The following is a 24,234-nucleotide window of genomic DNA, read 5'->3' on the forward strand; positions in this document are numbered from 1 at the left end:
ACAGCCCTGGTAAGACAGGTAAACCACAGGTATAAACCTTATCATATTCAGAGTACGGTCAACAGCCCTGGTAAGACAGGTAAACCACAATATAAACCTTATCATATTCAGAGTACGGTCAACAGCCCTGGTAAGACAGGTAAACCACAGGTATAAACCTTATCATATTCAGAGTACGGTCAACAGCCCTGGTAAGACAGGTAAACCACAGGTATAAACCTTATCATATTCAGAGTACGGTCAACAGCCCTGGTAAGACAGGTAAACCACAATATAAACCTTATCATATTCAGAGTACGGTCAACAGCCCTGGTAAGACAGGTAAACCACAGGTATAAACCGTATCATATTCAGAGTACGGTCAACAGCCCTGGTAAGACAGGTAAACCACAGGTGTAAACCTAATCATATTCAGAGTACGGTCAACAGCCCTGGTAAGACAGGTAAACCACAATATAAACCTTATCATATTCAGAGTACGGTCAACAGCCCTGGTAAGACAGGTAAACCACAGGTATAAACCTTATCATATTCAGAGTACGGTCAACAGCCCTGGTAAGACAGGTAAACCACAATATAAACCTTATCATATTCAGAGTACGGTCAACAGCCCTGGTAAGACAGGTAAACCACAGGTATAAACCTTATCATATTCAGAGTACGGTCAACAGCCCTGGTAAGACAGGTAAACCACAGGTATAAACCTTATCATATTCAGAGTACGGTCAACAGCCCTGGTAAGACAGGTAAACCACAATATAAACCTTATCATATTCAGAGTACGGTCAACAGCCCTGGTAAGACAGGTAAACCACAGGTATAAACCGTATCATATTCAGAGTACGGTCAACAGCCCTGGTAAGACAGGTAAACCACAGGTGTAAACCTAATCATATTCAGAGTACGGTCAACAGCCCTGGTAAGACAGGTAAACCACAATATAAACCTTATCATATTCAGAGTACGGTCAACAGCCCTGGTAAGACAGGTAAACCACAGGTATAAACCTTATCATATTCAGAGTACGGTCAACGGCCCTGGTAAGACAGGTAAACCACAATATAAACCTTATCATATTCAGAGTACGGTCAACAGCCCTGGTAAGACAGGTAAACCACAATATAAACCTTATCATATTCAGAGTAAGGTCAACAGCCCTGGTAAGACAGGTAAACCACAGGTGTAAACCGTAACATATTCAGGGTACGGTAAACAGCCCTTGTAAGACAGGTAAACCACAGATGTAAACCTTAACATATTCCGAGTACAGCCCCTAGCCCTAGTATTACAGACAGGTAAACCACAGATGTAAACCTCAACATATTCAGCGTACATGCACTAGCCTAAGTAAGACAGGTAATCCACAGAGGTAACCACATATTCAGAGTACAGCCCCCAGCCCTAATAAGACGTTAACCCTTGACACTGAATGTTTTACGCCTTGTACAGGAAGAGCTGCGTTGTCGAAAAGTTTTTGTCATTACAATATATGTGCAGATTTATATATTCCTGAGTTCGAAACACACTGCGACTTCCACTGGATAAACTCCGTGACCAATTGTCGAAGTCGAACCACTCAGAGCTTGATTTGCGTGAGGGCTAAAGCTGTGTTATTAATTCTTCATATATTATCATTCAGTTTGACCGATTTGGGGACGATACTTTTAACGACAGCCGGTCAGTTAGAGCGGAAGCACTCACATGATTCCTTAGTCTCAGGTTTTAATCAGGAAGTGAACACACCCTGTCTGGGCTAGGAGTCAAACTCGGCAGTATACATCTGCACATACAGTTTAATACCCAGAATAAAGGATTACCTTGGAATTACATGAACACTGCCAAATTACGAAAGCGTCAGTGGATAAAACATGGTCAGGAATGTTGTAAATGAAATTACCATTATTATTATTATTATTATTATTATTGTTTTGACTCCACGAAATGCAGCTAAATACCCGAATTCTGTTCTATTCTAGTGATGTACAACTAAGTTTTTGCACTTTTACTTTTCTTTCGATGAGAAACTTATAACGTTTACGACTGTAATGTAGGCCTGCACAAAAATTTTAACGTATTACAGCGTTAAATGCGCTGTTTGGGAAGAAAACAATTGTGACATTTCTGAACTTTACACTGGCCCAAAATCTCACCATCCATTTTAAACTGGACTTTCTTTTCTTCGACAACCCAATATATATACATAAATGCATGAACATGCACAAATGAAATTAAAAGGAACGAAATATACGTACAGTTTCCAAGTGTTTGTGTATAATTCTTGGACCCGGTGCTAAATACCAATAATTAAATCAGCAAATATATTTAAAAAATCAGCTTCATTGTGTAAAGGGCACATTATATGTACACACACCTAATGACTACTCGTCGCCATATGACTGAAAACTTGTTAAAACCGACGTTAAACCCCAAACACTTATTCACTGTGTATAGCGATACATTTTGTCAACTGCTGTATACAACAATGTAAGACACCAAGATTTGGACAATAACATGTGTGGGCTTGACTGGCTTCGATGGTTAAGGCGCTGGCTCATCGCAACCTTCACAACATTGGTTACTGAGGTGGGGTGTTCGAATCCAGCCCTCGCTCCTTCCGCTACGGCTTTAAAATAAAGAGTTCTGGAAAAGATCAGTTGTTTATTCCGGGTATTCCGATATCCTCCACGCTTAAACCTGATTGCCCTTAACATAAATCAATCGATCAAATCAATCAGACAGCCAATCAACCAATGGTAAGTGTGGTAATTATGAGTACACCACGCATTAAGACCACGCGATTTATGTATTCCGTTGATATGTTTTATTTACCAGCACTTAGCATCATAGCTTTTTTTTCATCCGTAACAGTTTTCATGCGTTTCTTGCAAACTGGAGACATGCCACAAATATAACTGGATTATGACTACTTTCATAATGAATGACATCAGTTGCACAGAATTTTATCTAAATGTCCTAGTCTTTTGTTTATTATTTCACCATGAATGGGGCCAAGTTATAAGCCTTGTTTGCGGTGGCCCATTGTGTCAAATAAAGTTTAAATAAAATACAACTTGCAAGGGAGGAAAGGTGCCAGCTTTTTGTGCCATAAGTTGAAGGAGTATCTACTGTATCACAAAGACACGTACATATTTACATGCTAGGAAAGGTACAATACTCATGTTATACAGTTATATTTATTACTGGTGCACGGCTTATCGGCAGTCTTTAAATTGAATGTATTTATAAATTGAGCCATTTCTAACAAACATCTCCTCGACTGGTGACCATAACTACTGAATGCATTAACTGCCTTTTAAAACGTGAAGAAAAATTGAATATTTTAATTTTTCTGGCATTAAATATAGGCGACTTGGACTGTAGCCATGTTGAATCTCTGACAAAAGTGTTTCATGCGGTAGTACATAAAGTCAAAGGCACATTGTACGATTCACCATGATATTCTTTTGTTAGAGGTCCAACATGGCCACGAGCCCACTAGTCTAGTCAGGCATATACTGGATTCAAATCGACATTTTTCGTGCCGCGCGCATGCGAAATGGTAAAGCTACAGGAATAACGTGCGCAGCGCAGCCAACTCACCTCGATATACGCTGTATAAGCAGGAAAAGCGAGGGGGACGTTGTACATGCTATAGGCAGTAAATTTCCGGAAATCCGGCAATGGCAGTAAACTTGCTGCACTGATCTGGAGACAAACGGCACAGAAAACAAGCAATATGAAGCAGAATCTGGTTCACGCATCACTCACCTCGGTGTACGACGTGTAACTGGGAAAGCTAAACGGTATCTTGAATCGACGAGAACCTAAGCGATACTTTCGGAAATTGGGCTGATCCAAGAGCAAACTGGCGCTAATCTGAAAAGTGAGTGACTTCTCAAGGCATCTTTGATGTAGCAACACAGAACGGTTTTACAATGACCTAGGATCCTCTCGACAATGCGATCGCTGTGAGTTGAAGTCCAGCTCATGCTGGCCTTCTCTTTAGCTGTGCGTGGGAGGGTCTTCCAGAATCCTTGGGATGGTCGTCAGTTGTCCCCGGGCTCTGCCCGGTTTCGTCCCACCATAATGCTGGACGCCGTCTTATTGATCAGTGAAATACCGTTGAGTACGGCGTAAAACACCAATCAGATAAATAAATAAATAAATAATAAAATAAGCCATTCTCGAATGTCAAAAATACCAAGTACGACAACAGGTAATTTTTTGATTGGCCGAAAATTATAGAGCAAACAAGAGTATATCCAGCTCAACAGATAACGGAATGACCTCCGTACACACAAAAAAGGTTCAAACAGCGGATCAGAGTACTTGACGATGTCATAAATTTCAATTCTTTTTCAAGAATTTGACAAATGCTGACTCAGTACCAAAAGCTATGTCATTTCAAATATAATCATAAGTAAAATTGTTCCCAGATATATAATCATCAGTCATTTCTCAAAGAAAAAAAAACGTTAAAAATATTTCTGATTTTCATAGAAGAAACATACCAGTGGAATGTTAAACACTAATATATGGACAAAAATATGTCAGAGCTATCCTACATTCATAATTATATTATAGGTATGATCATTTTACTTTGGAAAGTGCCCGGCCAGCTATTGATGCATGTTTCATTTCTCAGAGTTGCAAATGAATGGATCCAACACATCCGATGTCCCACCATCCCCTCTAGTGACAACGTTACTTTTGATTTCATTCCCAGTGAAAGCAGTTGTGACATCATAAAAAAGACTGAACATTTGTAACCAATGTGTGGGACATCCAGTGGACCTATTTGCAACAATATTGCCTATGATTGGTCAGTTGCGTTTTCTTAATTGACAGTTCGGAAAGGTCTATTTTAAGTTAACATCTATAAAGCCTAATATGATCGCCCTCAATCTAACTGACCGTACGTGGGCAGGCCTGCCAGCAACCTGCGGATGGCCGTGGGTTTCCCCCGGGCTCTGCCCGGTTTCCACCCACCATAATGCTGGCAGCCGTCGTATAAGTGAAATATTCTTGAATACGGCATAAAACAGCAATCAAATAATCAAATCAGTCTGAGAAGCTAGCCCGAAAAGAACTGTACAAAGTGGTCCATGACCTGTCAGGTAAGGTACAACACCTACCTGCATATGGTGCCCCGGGTTTGCTTCATGCAAGGTCAAGGCCATCATGTCAAATGTATTTCTAAGATAACAGAAGTGTATTTGTATTAGTATAAAATTACATTTAATTAAATGCAATTCAGAACTAAGCTGTTCTCGTGTTGATAGAAAAAAATACGGGAAAATATTCTGATATAAGATTCTAGTAAGACTGATCTTACTATAACGTTGTGGTAACGCATCACGGATGTTGCCCTGGGGCCACTTTCACAAAGTGATTGTAGGCTAAGTTGATTGTAACTACCATGACGACACATGTTGAGAACATCTGCTGCTTCCAGTCCACGTAGGCTACGATCGTTTTTGTGCCAGACGCCCCTGACGTTTTTGGAGGACATTGTGGCGATGTTGTGGGGACGTTGCGGCGAGGTTATTGGACGGTGACATTACGTTGACGTTATCTGACACTGTTGTGACTCCATTACTGATACAAGGTCATGAATAAATGCTATGGAATAAAACGAATATTAAATATTTCAGCTGCCAAGAATTTCTTAACGACGTAACTCCTCCGCATGTTGTCTAGCAACCGGCAGGGCCCTGACCTTTGGAACGCGAGTGGTCGTTACTTGCATGGTGTAAAAGTTGAAATTTAGATACATTTGTTTTATAATACCATTGATCGGTGGACAAATATTTAATTTCTAAGACGAAAAATAAGTTTTAAGATCGTATTTCAAATTTTGATTTAAGTCTGAAATCCCTTTGTCGAATCGGTCTCAGGGGATAACAGTGATGCCATGGGGGAAGTTACACTGACGTTATAGGGAAATTGGGGCGGCGTTATCAACACCTTGCTGGGACGCTATGTGGAAATAACGGTGACGTTATGGGGAAATTACGGTGACGTTATGGGAAAATTGCGGCGACCTTGTAGACATATAGCGGTAACGTTATAGGGAATTTACGGTGATGTCACGGTTACTTCTTGGCGATATTACGGTGACATTATGGACGCCATTTGGATATTGCAGTGACGTTACGGGGATAATGCAGTGACGCTGTTTGGACATTGCAGTGACGTTTTGGCGACATTGCTGTTACATTATGGGACATTGTGGTGACGTTAAGGAGGCATTGCCGTGACTTCTTGGGGACATTTGCAGTGCCCTAATAGGGTGATTACAGTGACGTTATAGGGACTTCGAGGTGACGTTATAGGGACATTGTGGTGATTTCAGGGGGACATTGTAATGACGTTATGGGACGTCATAGGGACGCTATGGGGCGTTGTGATGATTTCATGTGTGAAGTTGATGTGTCGTTATGGGGACATTGCGGTGACGTTACGGGGGTATATATATAGCTGTGACGTACTTACGTAGCGTTTGGTCTGAGGACATTTACCCAGAAGATACCAGGGCGGGATCCATCCGCAGATCCTGGCGAGTAGGCTCCCCCTGGACCATCATACGGCATGGGCTTTATCCTGATGACAATACATTTCTTTATCAATAGAAACTTAATGAAAGCTTAATAATAAGGAATAAGAACGACGTTCATATATTCTTATTTAAAATTACAATCAGTTTGATGTTATTGCGTTATCAGTACCAACACTTTCAGTCTTTCAATCCTTGCTGGAAACATATTGGCGACCATTCACCTGACAAATCAGTCCAGGTGCACTAAATAATCACGGGGGAGGGGGTTCACATCTACCGTCAGAATACTTACTCTAGAGGTAAGTTGGGTATATTCTCAAAATAATCCTTCAGTTTTTTGTTGACTCTGTTATAGACAATGCTCTTGTATTCTTCAAGTATCGCCTCCTGCAATCAACAGTTGTACAGAATTTTTGGCGTACACTCTGACAAGGATTTACAATGGGTGGTGATCATTTGAGACATATCTGTATTCTACTATTGCAATGCTACTGTGATACTTTAAACATGTCTCCTACTGTTTCAAAGTAGTATTTAAATTGTAACGACATTATTGCAAATACTTCCCTTGTCATACAATTTGTTTTATTTAAATATTTATTATAACTGAACGCAGCGACATAAGTGTTATATTCTGGAATACGTTGTCAAACACCAATCAAATAAATAAATAATAAAATATTTGATATAAATGTGTAAATATAGAATATAAAGTCACCAGTATAAAGCGAATCTTGTCCATGCATTATACACTGAGTTATCGGAAGTTTTGACGGCCTTCAAGTAAAGCAAACACACACTGGTCCTTTGTTTATATATTGGATCGTTAACCGCCATACTCACCTATATGCCTGTTGTCAGTTTTATGGGAGGAGGAAACTGGTGTGATAGCGTAAACCACCGACATTTGGCAAGTTTCTGACGAACTTTTCCACTTACGATGTACAGATAAGTACACCTTTTAGTGGGAGACAAGTGGTCTTCAGCGACATAAAAATAATCCCTTATGTGCCAACAAGACAGATATTATTTATCTGTTTCAGGTATATGGGTTCAGATTTATGTGAATTCTCCGAGTTTTGCCAACTTACCCCTGAACTCAGTTTAAACTGTGGGTCTGCCTTCAGGAGCTGAAAGTATTCCCTAATGGTTCCGTTGAAATCTTTTCCACGTATGATCTGAATTGATAAAAAAAAGATGCGTTTAAAAATAAGTCTACTAATGAAGTTCAAATTTCCAGGGCAGCAGAACAAATCTGTGTTCACAGGCTGTAGTCACTATCCACAGCAGATAAAGGCAATGGGAATCTCACGAGTGAGTGAGTGAGTGAGTGCTTGGGGTTTAACGTCGTACTCAACAATTTTTCAGTCATATGACGACGAAAGAATCCTTAGGGGCCATGTACGTGTAATGTGCCTCCTTCTTGCAGGACGGATTTCCACCGCTCTTTTATTTAGTGCTGCTTCACTGAGACGACTTACCGAAGGCAAGTAAGCCGCCCCGCCCGAGCCATTATACTGATACGGGTCAACCAGTCGTTGCACTATCCCCTTCATGCTGAACGCCAAGCGAGGAAGTTACAATTTCCTCTTTTAAAGTCTTAGGTGAGACTCGATCAAGGATTGATCCCGGATCTACCGGTCCCGAGGAATCTCACGAAGGTATTGATGTGCACATATGACCACAGTACCGAGTGACTAAACAAGTGACTCACAATATAACCAGATGAGTGTTATGACTCAGCTTATCGGGTCAAATGACTTAATTTTCTGAGTCGAATTAGCTCAATCGTATAATCGTATAAGATTTTTGAGTCAATTGACCCAAACTTTTCTATCAGTGAGCCTTTGCCAGAGCAAATCAGTAAGAAGTAGCTGAGAACTGACAAGCCATTGCTCCCTTTTTGTTGAACTCCACAGGCCTACTTAAGAATTCTATTGCCCTTATACCACGGTGGTCAGTTTTATGGGCGGAGAAAACCTCAGTGCCCGGGAAAACCCCCCAACTTTTGGCAGGTTACTGACGATTTTTTTCAAATGCGAGGTATCCAGATATCAACACAGCATATTAGTGGGACACACAGCCAAACCACTGAGAAACATATATATATATATATATATTAAAAGACAAGACCACACTAGACCAAATGCATATATTCATCCAAAGTGGCCTAGATGAAGTATTTAAAGTCAAGCCTGTTATTATTGTGACGTTGCAAAACCGCGAGATATCGCAGTTCACAGTAAGCAATATCGCGCAAATGGAGAAAATCGAAAGCGTCGCCATGGGATCAGACACAACCAATCAAGAGTGAGTTATTTTTGTCACTTGAGAACCCAGCGGATTTCGCTTACGTCATCCTAACACCGTTTTTTCCTTTACGCCATATGTGCATTGGGGAACGAGTGACGCGACATCGTGTTTCCGGTTGCTCAAACATTATGTATCATATGGTCACTTAACACTTCCTGATTAGAAGTTTACTGATGAAGTTACCAAGCACGGACATTTAGGTCCACTTAAACAGCGTTTCCTAAATACCAAAGGTTATACTGTATGTTGTCCTTTTTCTTTTAGCAAAAGTAGGTCTACTTACCTTTAACATCTGTCCGCTTATACGAGACACTTCCTGAAGGCCAAGTTCATGGATTTCTTCAGCGGTCTTGTCTTCTGATAGATGCCATTTCAAACATGCCTTATAGTACTCCTGACCTCTGTGCCAAGAACTAACACCCCATCCAGCACGGGTTGCTGGTATGTATTCCTACGCGAGAGATGGGTAGAAACACAAAATTCAGGTTCATAAATACCTGGCAAGTCGCAATACCCCCTACACATGTCCACGGTAAACAACTAATAACAGTGCACAGTTTATTTATTTATTTGATTGGTCTTTTACGCCGTACTCAAGAATATTTTACTTATTCACTCATGGTAGGAGGAAACCGGGCATAGCCCGGGGGAAACCCACGACCATCCGCAGGTTGCTGCCAGACCTTTCCACGTACGCATAGTGCACAATTAAGAGTTTATATATGTATATGTATGTATGTATGTATGTATGTATGTATGTATGCATGTGTATGCTTAGGTTTTAACGTCGTATTTAACCATTTTTCAGCCATATGACGACAAGGAGGCATTACGTGTGTGTACATATGCTCTGTCTTCTTGTGACAGGGTGAGTCCATGCCGCCAAAGCGCTGCCTCCACTGAAGTGTCATGCCGAAGATATCAGACATGACATCCCACCCAGTCACACTACAATGACATCGGGCCAGCCAATCCAATTTCCTTGCTCTCACCTTTCAGTACTCAACACCAAGCGAGCCACCAACAAGTACTATTTTGAAAGTATTTGGTATGCCCCGACCCAGGTTTGATCGAGGCGCACTTTCTACTCATTAGGACACCGACACGGTCTAAACGTTAACGTATGTAATGTATAAATATGTAGAAATAGTCTAGAAGCTATAAGCATACACAAATTTATTTATTTATTTATTTGATTGGTGTTTTACGCCGTACTCAAGAATATTTCAAGAATATATACGACGGTGGCCAGTATTATGGAGGGTGGAAACCGGGCACAGCCAGGGGGAACCCGCGACCATCCGCAGGTTGCTGCAAGACCTTCCCACTTACGGCCGGAGAGGAAGCCAGCTTGAGCTGGATTTGAACTCACAGCGATCGTATTGGTGAGCATACACAAATATAGCTCACAAAGTGTTCATGTATGCTTCCGTACAAATGTCTGGCGGAAATGAGCGAACTACTAAAACACAACACAGGGTCATTCATGTTCGCATAAAGCGTCACTACTTTCCGCAATCAATCGGCTTTGACCATTGACGTCGTATGTTCTCGGCGAATTGGCGGTCTTACGTCAGGAGGTATGTCATGGATCTGTGGAAAGGTGGTAGTTACGTTAGTTACGGCCGACGTCGTATAGCTGAAATATTCTTGAGAATGGTGAAATATTCTTGAGAACGGCGATAAATCGCAATCAAATAAAACACATCATCATGGCGTTTGTTGGCTGCGTTGAAAGAAGTGCGACACTCTAAACCACACGTTCTTGAACATAGGTGTATATATTCGAATATAGTTCTCAATGTAATGGTTATGGATATCTTTATTCATTTATTTGATTGGTGTCCGTGAACAAGAACATTTCACTCGTACATGACGGTCCGGTTTATCGGTAGATTAAACCACCGACCTTCGGCAAGTATCCGACAAACCTCTTGATTTAAAGCCGCAAAAAAGATAGATTCAAAAAGATAAATAATAAATAAATAAATAAATTCAACAGTTAAATAGCATGTACCAGAAAGCACTTGAGAACTTGATGAACAGAACGAGCGGAAGGCAAGTTCTCGGCAAATTAGCAACTCATGGTATAAACGACCAATGATGACTTTTATATGGAATAATTACAGAAAGAGGCGTGTGTCATGCATGTTGTTTGCCACAGGTACACAGAGGTGAGTAAAACTTACGTTTTCCAGGAAGGTTTTAAACTCCCGGTAAGGATTCATAACGTTGTTGATAAGCACGACTACTGCACGGCCTCTTAATTCATTTCTGGAATAGGATTGAAACTTTTAAGTAGCAGCAAGAAAACAGACGTTTTGCTGTTTCTCAGGTTGGAAAATGGCTAAGATTTGGGTTCACTAAAAGAAGATTTTTGTGCTTGCTTTCATATCAACGGATGGATTCGCTATTTTATTTTAATTACCAAGATTTATAAGCTTCCGTGATCTATTTTCTGACGCATGAACTTAAGACGGGCCTCCGTGGCTCACTTGGTTAGCTCGCTAGCGCAGCGTAATGACCCAGGAGCCTCTTACCAATACGGTCGCTGTGAGTTCAAGTCCAGCTCATGCAGGATTCCTCTCCGGCCGTACGTGGGCAGGTCTGCCAACAACCTGCGGATGGTCGTGGGTTTACGCTCGGGACTGCCCGGAATCCGGGACACCATAATGCTGGCTGCCGTCGTATAAGTGAAATATTCTTGAGTACGGCGTAAAATACCAATCAATTAAATAAATAAACGTAATATTCTGAACACTGTAAAATACGTATACACAGATATTTTTGCATGATGAATTTTTATAGCAAGCTAATTCTGTTCCAGACGTTGGGGAGCGGTTCATAATGTGCCAATTTCAGCCATAATCATTAGAAATATTACTAGAGGAAGTCACTGTTTGTTTTTACCAACTTGTCTTCCTAATGTTGCCCAAAACTTACTTCTTTTCTTCAGAGAGAGTAAGATTATCCAATGTCTCGTTGAACGGTCCAAATAAGGAAAACTGAATGACGTCATCAGTAAGGAACTTTTCAATTTGACCTGGAACTCGACTCTAAAGAAAAGAAACAGTAAATGTGAATCGCCCTTGTTTTCACGCTTTGCTATGCCCAAACCCACGCTTGCTCCGCTCCCTATGCTTGCTGTGCTATACCCAAAACAACTCCTTCCCCGCTCTTTATACTTGCTATACTATACCTCACACAACGTCTGCTCCGCTACCTATGCTCACTACACAATGCCCCACGCAACGATTGCCCCGCTCCCTATGCTCGCTATGCTATACCCCAAACGACGCTTGCTCCGCTTCCTATGCTCACTACTCTATACCCCACACACCGATTACTCCGCTCCCTATGCTCACTACACTAATGCTAGCTACACTATACCCCACACAACGATTGCTCCGCTTCCTATGCTCACTACACTAATACTCGCTACACTATACCCCACACAACGATTGCTCCGGTCCCTATGCTCGCTACACTATACCCCACACAACGATTGCCCCGCTCCCTATGCTCGCTATACTATACCCCAAACAACGATTGCTCCACTACCTATGCTCGCTACACTATACCCCACACAACCACTGCTCCGCTCCCTATGCTCACTACACTATACCCCACACAACGATTGCCCCGCTCCCTATGCTCGCTATGCTATACCCCACACAACGATTGCTCCGCTCCCTATGCTCACTACACTATACCCCACACAACGACTGCTCCGCTCCCTATGCTTGCTACACTATACTCCACACAACGATTGCTCCGCTCCCTATGCTCACTACACTATACCCCACACAACGATTGCTCCGGTCCCTATGATCGCTACACCATACCCCACACAACGATTGCTCCGCTCCCTATGCTCACTACACTATACCCCAAACAACGATTGCTCCGCTCCCTATGCTTGCTACACTATGCCCCACGCAACAATTGCCCCGCTCCCTATGCTCGCTATGCTATACCCCAAACGACGACTGCTCCACTTCCTATCCTCACTACACTATACCCCACACAACGATTGCTCCGGTCCCTATGCTCGCTACACTATACCCCTCACAACACCCGCTCCGCTCCCTATGCTCGCTATACTATACCCCAAACAACGATCGCTCCAGTACCTATGCTCGCTACACCCCACACAACGACTGCTCCGCTCTCTATGCTTGCTACACTATACCCCACACAACGATTGCCCCGCTCCCTATGCTCGCTATGCTATACCCCAAACGACGCTTGCTCCGCTTCCTATGCTCACTACACTATACCCCCCACAACGATTGCTCCGCTTCCTTTGCTCACTACACTAATACTCGCTACACTATACCCCACACAACGATTGCTCCGCTCCCTATGCTCACTACACTATACCCCACGCAACGATTGCCCCGCTCCCTATGCTCGCTATGCTATACCCCACACAACGATTGCTCCGCTCCCTATGCTCACTACACTATACCCCACACAACGACTGCTCCACTACCTATGCTTGCTACACTATACTCCACACAACGATTGCTCCGCTCCCTATGCTCACTACACTATACCCCACACAACGATTGCCCCGCTCCCTATGATCGCTACACCATACCCCACACAACGATTGCCCCGCTCCCTATGCTCGCTATGCTATACCCCAAACGACGATTGCTCCGCTTCCTATGCTCACTACACCATACCCCAAACAACGATTGCTCCACTACCTATGCTCGCTACACTATACCCCACACAACGACTGCTCCGCTCCCTACGCTTGCTACACTATACCCCACACAACGATTGCCCCGCTCCCTATGCTCGCTATGCTATACCCCAAACGACGCTTGCTCCGCTCCCTATGCTCACTACACTATACCCCACACAACTATTGCTCCGCTTCCTATGCTCACTACACTAATACTCGCTACACTATACCCCACACAACGATTGCCCCGCTCCCTATGCTCGCTATGCTATACCCCAAACGACGATTGCTCCACTTCCTATGCTCGCTATACTATACCCCACACAACGATTGCTCCGCTCCCTATGCTCGCTACACTATACCCCTCACAACGATTGCTCCGCTTCCTATGCTCACTACACTATACCCCACACAACGATTGCTCCGCTTCCTATGCTCACTACACTAATACTCGCTACACTATACCCCACACAACGATTGCCCCGTTCCCTATGCTCGCTATGCTATACCCCAAACAACGATTGCTCCACTAGCTATGCTCACTACACTATACCCCACGCAACGATTGCCCCGCTCCCTATGCTCGCTATGCTATACCCCACACAACGATTGCTCCGGTCCGTATGCTCACTACACTATACCCCACACAACGACTGCTCCGCTCCCTATGCTTGCTACACTATACTCCACACAACGATTGCTCCGCTCCCTATGCTCACTACACTATACCCCACACAACGATTGCTCCGCTCCCTATGATTGCTACACCATACCCCACACAACGATTGCTCCGCTCCCTATGCTCACTACACTATACCCCACACAACGATTGCTCCGCTCCCTATGATCGCTACACCATACCCCACACAACGATTGCTCCGCTCCCTATGCTCACTACACTATACCCCACACAACGATTGCTCCACTACCTATGCTCGCTACACTATACCCCACACAACGACTGCCCCGCTCCCTATGCTCGCTATGCTATACCCCAAACGACGCTTGCTCCGCTTCCTATGCTCACTACACTATACCCCACACAACGATTGCTCCGGTCCCTATGCTCACTACACTATACCCCACACAACGATTGCTCCGCTCCCTATGCTTGCTACACTATACCCCACACAACGATTGCTCCGCTCCCTATGCTTGCTACACTATACCCCACACAACGATTGCTCCGCTCCCTATGCTTGCTACACTATACCCCACACAACGATTGCTCCGCTCGCTATGCTTGCTACACTATGCCCCACGCAACAATTGCCCCGCTCCCTATGCTCGCTATGCTATACCCCAAACGACGATTGCTCCACTTCCTATGCTCACTACACTATACCCCACACAACGATTACTCCGGTCCCTATGCTCGCTACACTATACACCTCACAACACCCGCTCCGCTCCCTATGCTCGCTATACTATACCCCAAACAACGATCGCTCCAGTACCTATGGTCGCTACACCCCACACAACCACTGCCCCGCTCCCTATGCTTGCTACACCATACCCCACACAACGATTGCCCCGCTCCCTATGCTCGCTATGCTATACCCCAAACGACGCTTGCTCCGCTTCCTATGCTCACTACACTATACCCCACACAACGATTGCTCCGCTTCCTATGCTCACTACACTAATACTCGCTACACTGTACCCCACACAACGATTGCCCTGTTCCCTATGCTCGCTATGCTATACCCCAAACGACGATTGCTCCACTTCCTGTGCTCACTACACTATACCCCAAACAACGATTGCTCCGGTCCCTATGCTCGCTACACTATACCCGTCACAACGATTGCTCCGCTCCCTATGCTCACTACACCATACACCACACAACGATTGCTCCACTACCTACGCTCGCTACACTATACCCCACACAACGATTGCTCCGCTCCCTATGCTCACTACACTATACCCCACACAACGATTGCTCCGCTCCCTATGATCGCTACACCATACCCCACACAACGATTGCTCCACTACCTATGCTCGCTACACTATACCCCACACAACGATTGCCCCGCTCCCTATGCTCGCTATGCTATACCCCAAACGACGCTTGCTCCGCTTCCTATGCTCACTACACTATACCCCACACAACGATTGCTCCGGTCCCTATGCTCACTACACTATACCCCACACAACGATTGCTCCGCTCCCTATGCTTGCTACACTATACCCCACACAACGATTGCTCCGCTCCCTATGCTTGCTACACTATACCCCACACAACGATTGCTCCGCTCCCTATGCTTGCTACACTATACCCCACACAACGATTGCTCCGCTCCCTATGCTTGCTACACTATGCCCCACGCAACAATTGCCCCGCTCCCTATGCTCGCTATGCTATACCCCAAACGACGATTGCTCCACTTCCTATGCTCACTACACTATACCCCACACAACGATTACTCCGGTCCCTATGCTCGCTACACTATACCCCTCACAACACCCGCTCCGCTCCCTATGCTCGCTATACTATACCCCAAACAACGATCGCTCCAGTACCTATGCTCGCTACACCCCACACAACCACTGCCCCGCTCCCTATGCTTGCTACACTATACCCCACACAACGATTGCCCCGCTCCCTATGCTCGCTATGCTATACCCCAAACGACGCTTGCTCCGCTTCCTATGCTCACTACACTATACCCCACACAACGATTGCTCCGCTTCCTATGCTCACTACACTAATACTCGCTACACTGTACCCCACACAACGATTGCCCTGTTCCCTATGCTCGCTATGCTATACCCCAAACGACGATTGCTCCACTTCCTATGCTCACTACACTATACCCCAAACAACGATTGCTCCGGTCCCTATGCTCGCTACACTATACCCGTCACAACGATTGCTCCGCTCCCTATGCTCACTACACCATACACCACACAAAAATTGCTCCACTACCTACGCTCGCTACACTATACCCCACACAACGACTGCTCCGCTCCCTATGCTCACTACACTATATCCCACACAACGATTGCTGCGCTCCCTATGCTTGCTACGCTATACCCCACACAACGATTGCTCCGCACCTGATGCTCGTTACACCATGCCCCATACAATGCCTGCTCCGCTCCCTATGCTTGCTAAACAATACTCCTCACAACGCATCCAAAAGGCAGGCTTTTTATTATTGTCGCCTCTATTAAACAACGGACGTGATTATCTAAAACTGCAATAGCGCCTTTTCTTATATTAAAACTCTTAAAATTCTTTTTGCTTTTACTGACTATATGTAACTTTTCAATTTATCGAAGAAGAATTATAAGAACCGACATTAGGAGGTTTTTTGCATGATAAACTTTTTTTGTCTGACAAATCGGTGAGATGGCAAAAGGGCTGGGGAGTGGCCACAAGGCTTATCATGACGATGATGGAAGTGTCAGCCTGGTCTAGTGGTATAGCACTGATGTCTAACAAGCACGGGGTTTATTCTGCGTCCTAACTGACAGAACTTACCACAGAAACCCTGTTCAGCGTTCTGTTCAAGGCTATCGCTCTACGGAACAAATCTGTCTGCTCTGCTAGCTGAAAAAGAAACAAATGATTGACTGACTGGATGAGCGAATGAATGGTTTATTACACAAGGATTCAATTATGACAGGTGGATTTATTTATTTATTTCATTGGAGTTTCACGCAGGGCTCAAGAATATTTCACTTATACGACGGCCTCCAGCCTTATGGGTTTTTTTTGGGCGGGCAGGGGGGTGGGTGGGGGGGGGACTTAGCCCGGCGGAAACCCACGTGCATCCACAGGTTGCTGAAAACCTTCCCACGTACGACCGGAGACAGATCGATTGAATAAACGAATTAATTAATAATAACTGATTCGTTGACGGTCTGACTGAAAAAATGACCGAATGGCTGACTGAATATGTGATTGTTTAGAATAAATAAATGAACGAAGGGGAGATAAATCATTAATTAGATGTTTGCTTCCTGGCTTCCTGGATTTACAATTTTACTACGTCTTTAAAACTGAATATATTTGTTCCGGTACTGATGTGTTCATGTGCTGCTTCAACAGAACACCATGCCGAAGACACCGATCATGAATCTGAGACAATCACAGGGCCCACCGGGACCCACTGCCACAAAACTTCGCAATTCAGTTCTGCATAACTGTCCTCGTAAAGCACGTTCCCTTATGGCGCCATAACCTTTACACAAGGCCATTTACGAATAAGTTACGAGAACAGTTTTGTGGAAGTGTACCTTGTAATTTGTCTTATTTTTATTTTATCTTTTGTTATCCATTTTGTAAATTACGAGAAATGCCAAGACTCTGAAATGTTCGGTAAGACTAGACTCGGATCTCCAAGCATGAACTGAATTTATTCATTCAGTGTGTAAGATTAGGATATACCACGTGCCTGGATATGTCGGTTGGTGGGATGATAGACTGATTTTCGTACTCCAGAATGAATCGCCAAAACAGAAGGGTGTATGCTCGGGAGCTAAAGAGAAATAGCTTGGCAAAAAGCAGAGTAAAAATCTTGAGTGGCCTATTGTAATGTTTCATTTCTGAAAGAGAAACAGAAAATATCCACATGATGTGTTTATTATGTTTGTGTTTAGTCTGTTACCCTGGTCTGAATCTGCTCCAATCTCTTTAAGTAGTTGTTGTAGTCGTTCTCCGTCTTAAATGGCAAGATGGACGCCATGTAACTTGGTCTGTTTGAAATCCATCCAGGAAGTTCACTGGATTTAGAGTACCGTATCTGACGAACAATAAACCAATCAAGTTTGATACCATTTTATGAAATCATCATAAAAGTTTTTGTTAGGTTTGACCAAAAGCATGCACATTTAAATATTAGCAAGGACTTAAAACAGGCTTTACATTACACACTGTTATATGGCTGGATTGCGTTATATTTAGAAGTGTAAAAATGTGCAATGATCATAAACACTTATTCGAGGTGGGGAGCGTCTTGGTCGAGGTGTTTAGCATGCCAGCGTGGCACAATGACCCAGGGAGCCTTTCACCAATGCGGTCGCTGTGAGTTCAAGTTCAGCTCATCTTGGCTTCCTCTCCGGCCGTACGTGGGAAGGTCTGCCAGCAGCCTGCGTATGGTCGTGTGTTTTCCCCGGGTTTCCTCCCAACATAATGCCTTCTTTGCACATGTGACAATCTTTGCATGCTTTGTGTAAGTATGAAGCATCGTAACGACTATAACTAACTATTTCATGGTTACGGCACTTCATAGACAGAGTAGTTAAAATCTCGAACAGGCAACTTAGAGCATTATTTTAATTTACATTACACTGATGCGATTTAACTTCACCACTGCAAAGACGATATCTACATTCTCTTGATTCAAACATATCTAAGCGGGGCGGAGTCTCAGATGGATTTCTATATACGACAAAAAGTGGAAACACTCACTCGAACCAATCATATCCACTGGAATAAGTGTCGAGGGCGTCCTTAAATATAGCAAATTAAGCTGATCCGCCTTGGCCAAAGACTTGGAGTCTATTTTGCTGAGCTTGTCAAGACTAGCATCCACCATGGCCTGTAATGAGAACAATTATTACGGTATGTAATAATCTGTAATAGATTGATATCCGATACTGAACAAATCTTAAATCGCTCATTTACAAATGTCTTTGTTTCATTACAATTCTGTGTCAAATCATGTCACAGGGTTATAAATGCGTTTCCTTGTTCAAACTGTAATGTTCTGGGCCCAGTTTCACAAAGCGGCGCACGACATTTTATTCGTACATTTGTCGTACAATATTTTGTACGTCACTATTACCGTACATGGTCATTACCTATATGTGCGATTATCGTACATGTACGAATTCTCTATGAAACTCTATACTCTATGAAACTCCTAAAATATCTCATTGCGAAAACTAAACTTACAGTACTATCTCAGAACGAATGTGGCTGTTACCTTCCTCTCATTATATGTGCTGATGTTGTAAGAGGTCAGGCGATCGTTGTACTTATTCTCGCCGATAGATGTCGCAAATTCGGGATAATTCTCAAGGCGCCATTCCCAGAAGTCGTTGACGATTTGGTTGAAATCTGCGGTTACATCCGCTGTGAAGAACACGAGCAACAACAGTTACAACTGCAGGCGAGACAACAATACATTTTGTAGAATGAAGTAAATAAAGATTAAAGGCAAAGAACACTCTAGCATGAAGTACAGGTGAGATGAACGACCATTAAATATTGTCCGGGAAAATAGTTTTGATTTACTTTTTCGACCTAGCAAAATGCATTTATAACTATGGATTTTACTGTAGCCTTTTTCTGACCATATATGGACCATTGATGTCACTTCAGCTTTTTACCACTTCACACACACAGATTACTGTATTTCATCATTCAATATGCATCTCCATTTAAAGCTGTGAATGTATTCAACAAATGGACCTGGAAACGAACTATTTCAAGCCAAAAATATTGCTGTGACGTCACTAATACCCTATGGGTCCCAACAGATCACCACTGAATCCTTTGGTTTAATTGCACTTTAGACGGGTTAAAAAGTTCTAAAAAAATAAATCAAACTATTTTCATGGACAGTGTTTAATGGTCTTTCATCTGATCAATCCTTTATTTTAGTGTTTTCTTTACCTTTAAGAACAGTTAGTATAATTGTATACACTTTTATTTAGCCTATCAATGGCTTTTGAATCTACAGTTACGCCTTGTGAGTGATTGAATCGAAGCCGTATAAGAGTACCACTCGCTCGATAACCCAAACCATCATGATGTGGCGAAGGAAAGCACAATATTCTGTAGCCTCGCCAAATCTCAAATTTTATTGCGTTACCTAAAATCCAGAGAATGCTCCTGTCACTGAAGTGTTAAAAGTTTTAGACACAGCGACAACAGACAGGACATATTTGCGAGTACCTGATTGGTCCAAATGCTGGCATATTTATAGTGGTCTCTTACTGGGACGCTATGCGGTAGGCATCAGGTATTATATCTTGTACATGGGTAGGCATATAGCCCACTGACCACAAGATGACCAGTACTATGCCTAGATTGCCTTAAGGTGATCTTCAATTAAAAAAAGTACCAGTATTGTCGACAACAGTTTGGTGAACACATCGTTTACGAAGATGAATTTGTCGGTGAAGAAAGTTATTATAATTACGACGACAGGTTCAGTTTCATAATTTCGAAGGCAGCAGCGCATAAAAGAGATTGGATTTGTTTATATAAATATTTAATTGGTGTTCCTCAAGGATTTTTGGCTTAATAACGGCGGTCAGATTTGAATTGAGGAAACCAGAGTACTGGGAGAATAGAGAAGATAACATGGAAAGAGATAAAGATAAGAAAGATAATATGTTAAAGGTATACCGAATCGATTCTGATTGGCTGGTGTGAGAGATAGGCAAGACCAGGCTATGCCTTGTCGATTCTGATTGGCTGGTGTGAGAGATAGGTCCAGGCTATGCCTTTCCTAAGCTGAACTTTAGGTACACTATGTTTATTCAAGAGTGACCAAGGCTGCAAGATTTAACCCACGAAACCCTATCTCAACTGTCATCCAATCAGCGTCGATTCTATATTCCTTTAAGATAATATGTAGCACACAAACAAACAGAAGCATTTACTGATATGGGGTATCACAGGTGATGGTAATTCATATCAGTCTGGTTACAATTTAAGAGTCAAATTCGACATCACCCACTTTCACAGGTCACTGTGTTCAGCAATGTTAAAGGCCAATAAAACACTGACACGAAATAATGTATCAGATAAAAGACCATTAAACATTGTCCAGGGAAACAGTTCGATTTATTGTTTTAGAAGTTTTCTCAACGATGTAAAGTCTATTTGAAGCTGTGGGCTAGACATCGGGGGCCGTGTGTTTCGATTTTTCCAGACGAACTTGATGGCAAAATTTTAGTGTGGGAGTGAGTGCTTAGGGTTTAACGTCATACTTAACATTTTTCAGTCATGTGACGACGAGTAATATTCATACCGGAAACCTAAAACGGATGTGACACTTTACTTCAGACATGAACAGTTTAGATACAAAAGTCATGTATTTGATATATATTTGTCTGAATGTTGTTTAACGCCACATTCAAGAATGTTTTCACTCAAACGATAACGGTCAGTTTTACGCGAGGAAGAAACCGGCCTCTCGACCCCTTGTCAGTGAAGTCACGGAGTAGATGGAATCCAACTCGTGGTTGCACGGTGTGTGTGTGTGTGTGTGGGGGGGGGGGGGGGGGTTAGGGGGGTAGGGGGGGTAGAGGGGGTAGGGGACTCTCCCGTTCTGATTCCATCCCGTTTCTTCGCACCATAAACTTCGCGGCTCTCATACGAGTGAAGTATTCATGAGTACAGCGTTGAACCGAATACGTTTAAAATACATATTTGCGGGCTGTTCATAACATCAGTATGCGACATTTACACCCATCCTAGAAAGATTTAGACACAACATCGAAACATCGTCAAAGATTCACGACGTTATGTCTGTATTTTAAAAAAATTGCCTTTTTGCGAAAGTTAAGAATGTATTCGTTCGACAAAGCACTCGTTTTTGGTAAAAAAAATAATACAATTTGGATTCAATTTTCTGTGATGTATATTGAAGTCTTCCCATTTTTCACCAAACTTAACAGAGAAGACAGAGAACACTATCCATAGTGCATGTCATATAAGCCTTTGTCACATTTTTGGCGACATCACACCACAAACGACACCTCACACGTAACACCATGCACAATAAAACACACATGACACCAGGCATGACACCTCATATGACATCACAAGGAACACCACACACAATAAAACACGAAGGATACCAGACACGACACCTCATTGGACATCACGCGCTACACCACACCCAACAAAACACAGAAGACACCACACAACATAAGACGTTCTGTCCTGACTTCTCGCACTGAAATGTTGGCCACCGTCGTAAAGGTGCAGCGTCAAACACCAATCAAATAAATCAAAGAAATGAATCAAAATGGACGTTCCGGGGAAACAATCACGGGGCCAATTTCAAAAACAACGCTAAACACAATCTACCAAAGAACTAAGAAAATACATATTAAGAGAGTATATATGAAGAAAGAAATTAGGACGGAGTCGTGCAAAGAAAAGCAGTCAACAGTTTTCAATGAAGGCTGAAAAGAGGCGAGGGATGGTCCACGCGGAAGTCTAGTATTACGCTGTTTAAATGCAGTCGCCAAGCTAAATATGTATTTCAGTTTGATCCGCTTTTTGATTGCACCTGTTCATATATCAGACGATAGGATCTAATTCAACATGATAAAGACACGGCCCCCAGCCCCGAGGTTAAGGGAAATTAGACACAGTTATGAAGCAGAGTTCCATAGATTTCGGACACTCCGTCACAAGAGAATTGTACTTATTCAACCTGCTAAACCTCTTCGTGAATGCTGTTCTGGTGAATATTTGCTTAGATACACTAAGTCATGTCTTATGACAACGTTGCGAATGGCGAATGTAGGTAAAGCGAAATAAACGGAATGTGACAAGGTATCACTCTTTATAAAAACAAAAAAATAGAAAACTGAGAAAAAAGTTCTGAGAACCATGCTGAGAGTACATCGAAATGAATGAAGTACATAGACGACTACATTGCATGGAAATCTGTACAGTACAAACAGTGTACCGCGACAGGCAGAAATTACATGCGGAGACTACACTCAAGAGCATAAAGTAGGTTACGATGTGCGAAGAGTGCACCGAAATGTATGAAGAGTACACCGAAATGTATGAAGTTCATACACGTACTGCTTGAGGTTATTCAAAACTGTTTTAAAACTTAATATCAAATTTAAATTTACACCAAGTTTTCAATTTTGTACTTAATCCCAAAATAATCTGACTTAATACCAGTATTAGATAATACTAATAGGATAGGTGTCAAGTGCATGAAGGTGTACCACGACAGGTATGAAATGTAGAACACGTAGAGTAATCTCAGAAATATAAAGTATGAGAGTACTGGACAGGTAGTAAGTGCATAGTAGATCGAAATGAATAAAATACGTGCATGCTGACAGTGCACCGATATTTGTCAGATACACTCGGACACTTCAACAAAATACATAAAGCAACAAAAAAGTACATGCGCTTTTTACAAAATATTTGACACGGAGGTCAAAACATGACTGATTGAATGAGACTTCGGGTATATTACCACTTATTGCCCGGATGTCCTACTTGTGCAAACGTTGTGAGTCGCCAGACTTGTGGGTCACATATATACACAACTGTTAAACACGTGAATACACAAACCTGTACAGGGTGCTGCTGACAAAACAACCGCCAACCACAACACGCTGATCCGTCTCATGTCTGGCCAGGGATGCAACTATCTGAAAAGACATCGCGACCATATTTAGCACTTTGCATGTCTTTTTTTGTATTACTATTATTATATGTTCGTAAAATGAAACTGGAATATTTCAAATGTGACGATGATGATGAGATTTAAAAATTTATAACAGAAGAATGGGCGGTCGCGCTCATTGAAAAAACACCGACCACTACCAAGTACATAAGAAACCTCCAGACGTAAGGCCGCAGCCGGGCCAGTCGGAGCTGCATGTATTCGAACCTGTGGTCTAAAGGCCAACTGGCGGCCCCCCGTTGATGTCCCACCTA

At 42.9% G+C, this 24,234-nt stretch overlaps 1 protein-coding gene across 3 annotated transcripts in view; it reads right to left on the reverse strand.

Moving 5' to 3' along the window:
* The window catches only part of LOC135479048 (uncharacterized), a 38,408-nt gene that overhangs the window by 4,966 nt on the left and 9,208 nt on the right, over nucleotides 1-24,234 (reverse strand). For 2 of the 3 annotated variants that reach the window (XM_064758760.1, XM_064758761.1), the window contains 13 exons: nucleotides 23,866-23,945; nucleotides 19,505-19,653; nucleotides 18,988-19,117; nucleotides 18,185-18,319; nucleotides 17,056-17,124; nucleotides 11,816-11,928; nucleotides 11,062-11,146; nucleotides 9,156-9,323; nucleotides 7,651-7,737; nucleotides 6,852-6,946; nucleotides 6,496-6,603; nucleotides 5,136-5,196; nucleotides 3,769-3,876 (listed from right to left, as the gene is read on the reverse strand). In XM_064758760.1, coding sequence (XP_064614830.1) covers nucleotides 3,769-3,876; nucleotides 5,136-5,196; nucleotides 6,496-6,603; nucleotides 6,852-6,946; nucleotides 7,651-7,737; nucleotides 9,156-9,323; nucleotides 11,062-11,146; nucleotides 11,816-11,928; nucleotides 17,056-17,124; nucleotides 18,185-18,262 — 972 coding nt within the window. In that variant the 5' untranslated portion in view covers nucleotides 18,263-18,319; nucleotides 18,988-19,117; nucleotides 19,505-19,653; nucleotides 23,866-23,945. Of the gene's footprint in view, nucleotides 1-3,600; nucleotides 3,706-3,768; nucleotides 3,877-5,135; nucleotides 5,197-6,495; nucleotides 6,604-6,851; nucleotides 6,947-7,650; nucleotides 7,738-9,155; nucleotides 9,324-11,061; nucleotides 11,147-11,815; nucleotides 11,929-17,055; nucleotides 17,125-18,184; nucleotides 18,320-18,987; nucleotides 19,118-19,504; nucleotides 19,654-23,865; nucleotides 23,946-24,234 lie in introns of all 3 variants that reach the window. The other variant, XM_064758763.1, reaches the window with a different exon arrangement.

Source organism: Liolophura sinensis, chromosome 12, assembly GCF_032854445.1.
Source record: "Liolophura sinensis isolate JHLJ2023 chromosome 12, CUHK_Ljap_v2, whole genome shotgun sequence".
Taxonomy (NCBI): domain Eukaryota; kingdom Metazoa; phylum Mollusca; class Polyplacophora; order Chitonida; family Chitonidae; genus Liolophura; species Liolophura sinensis.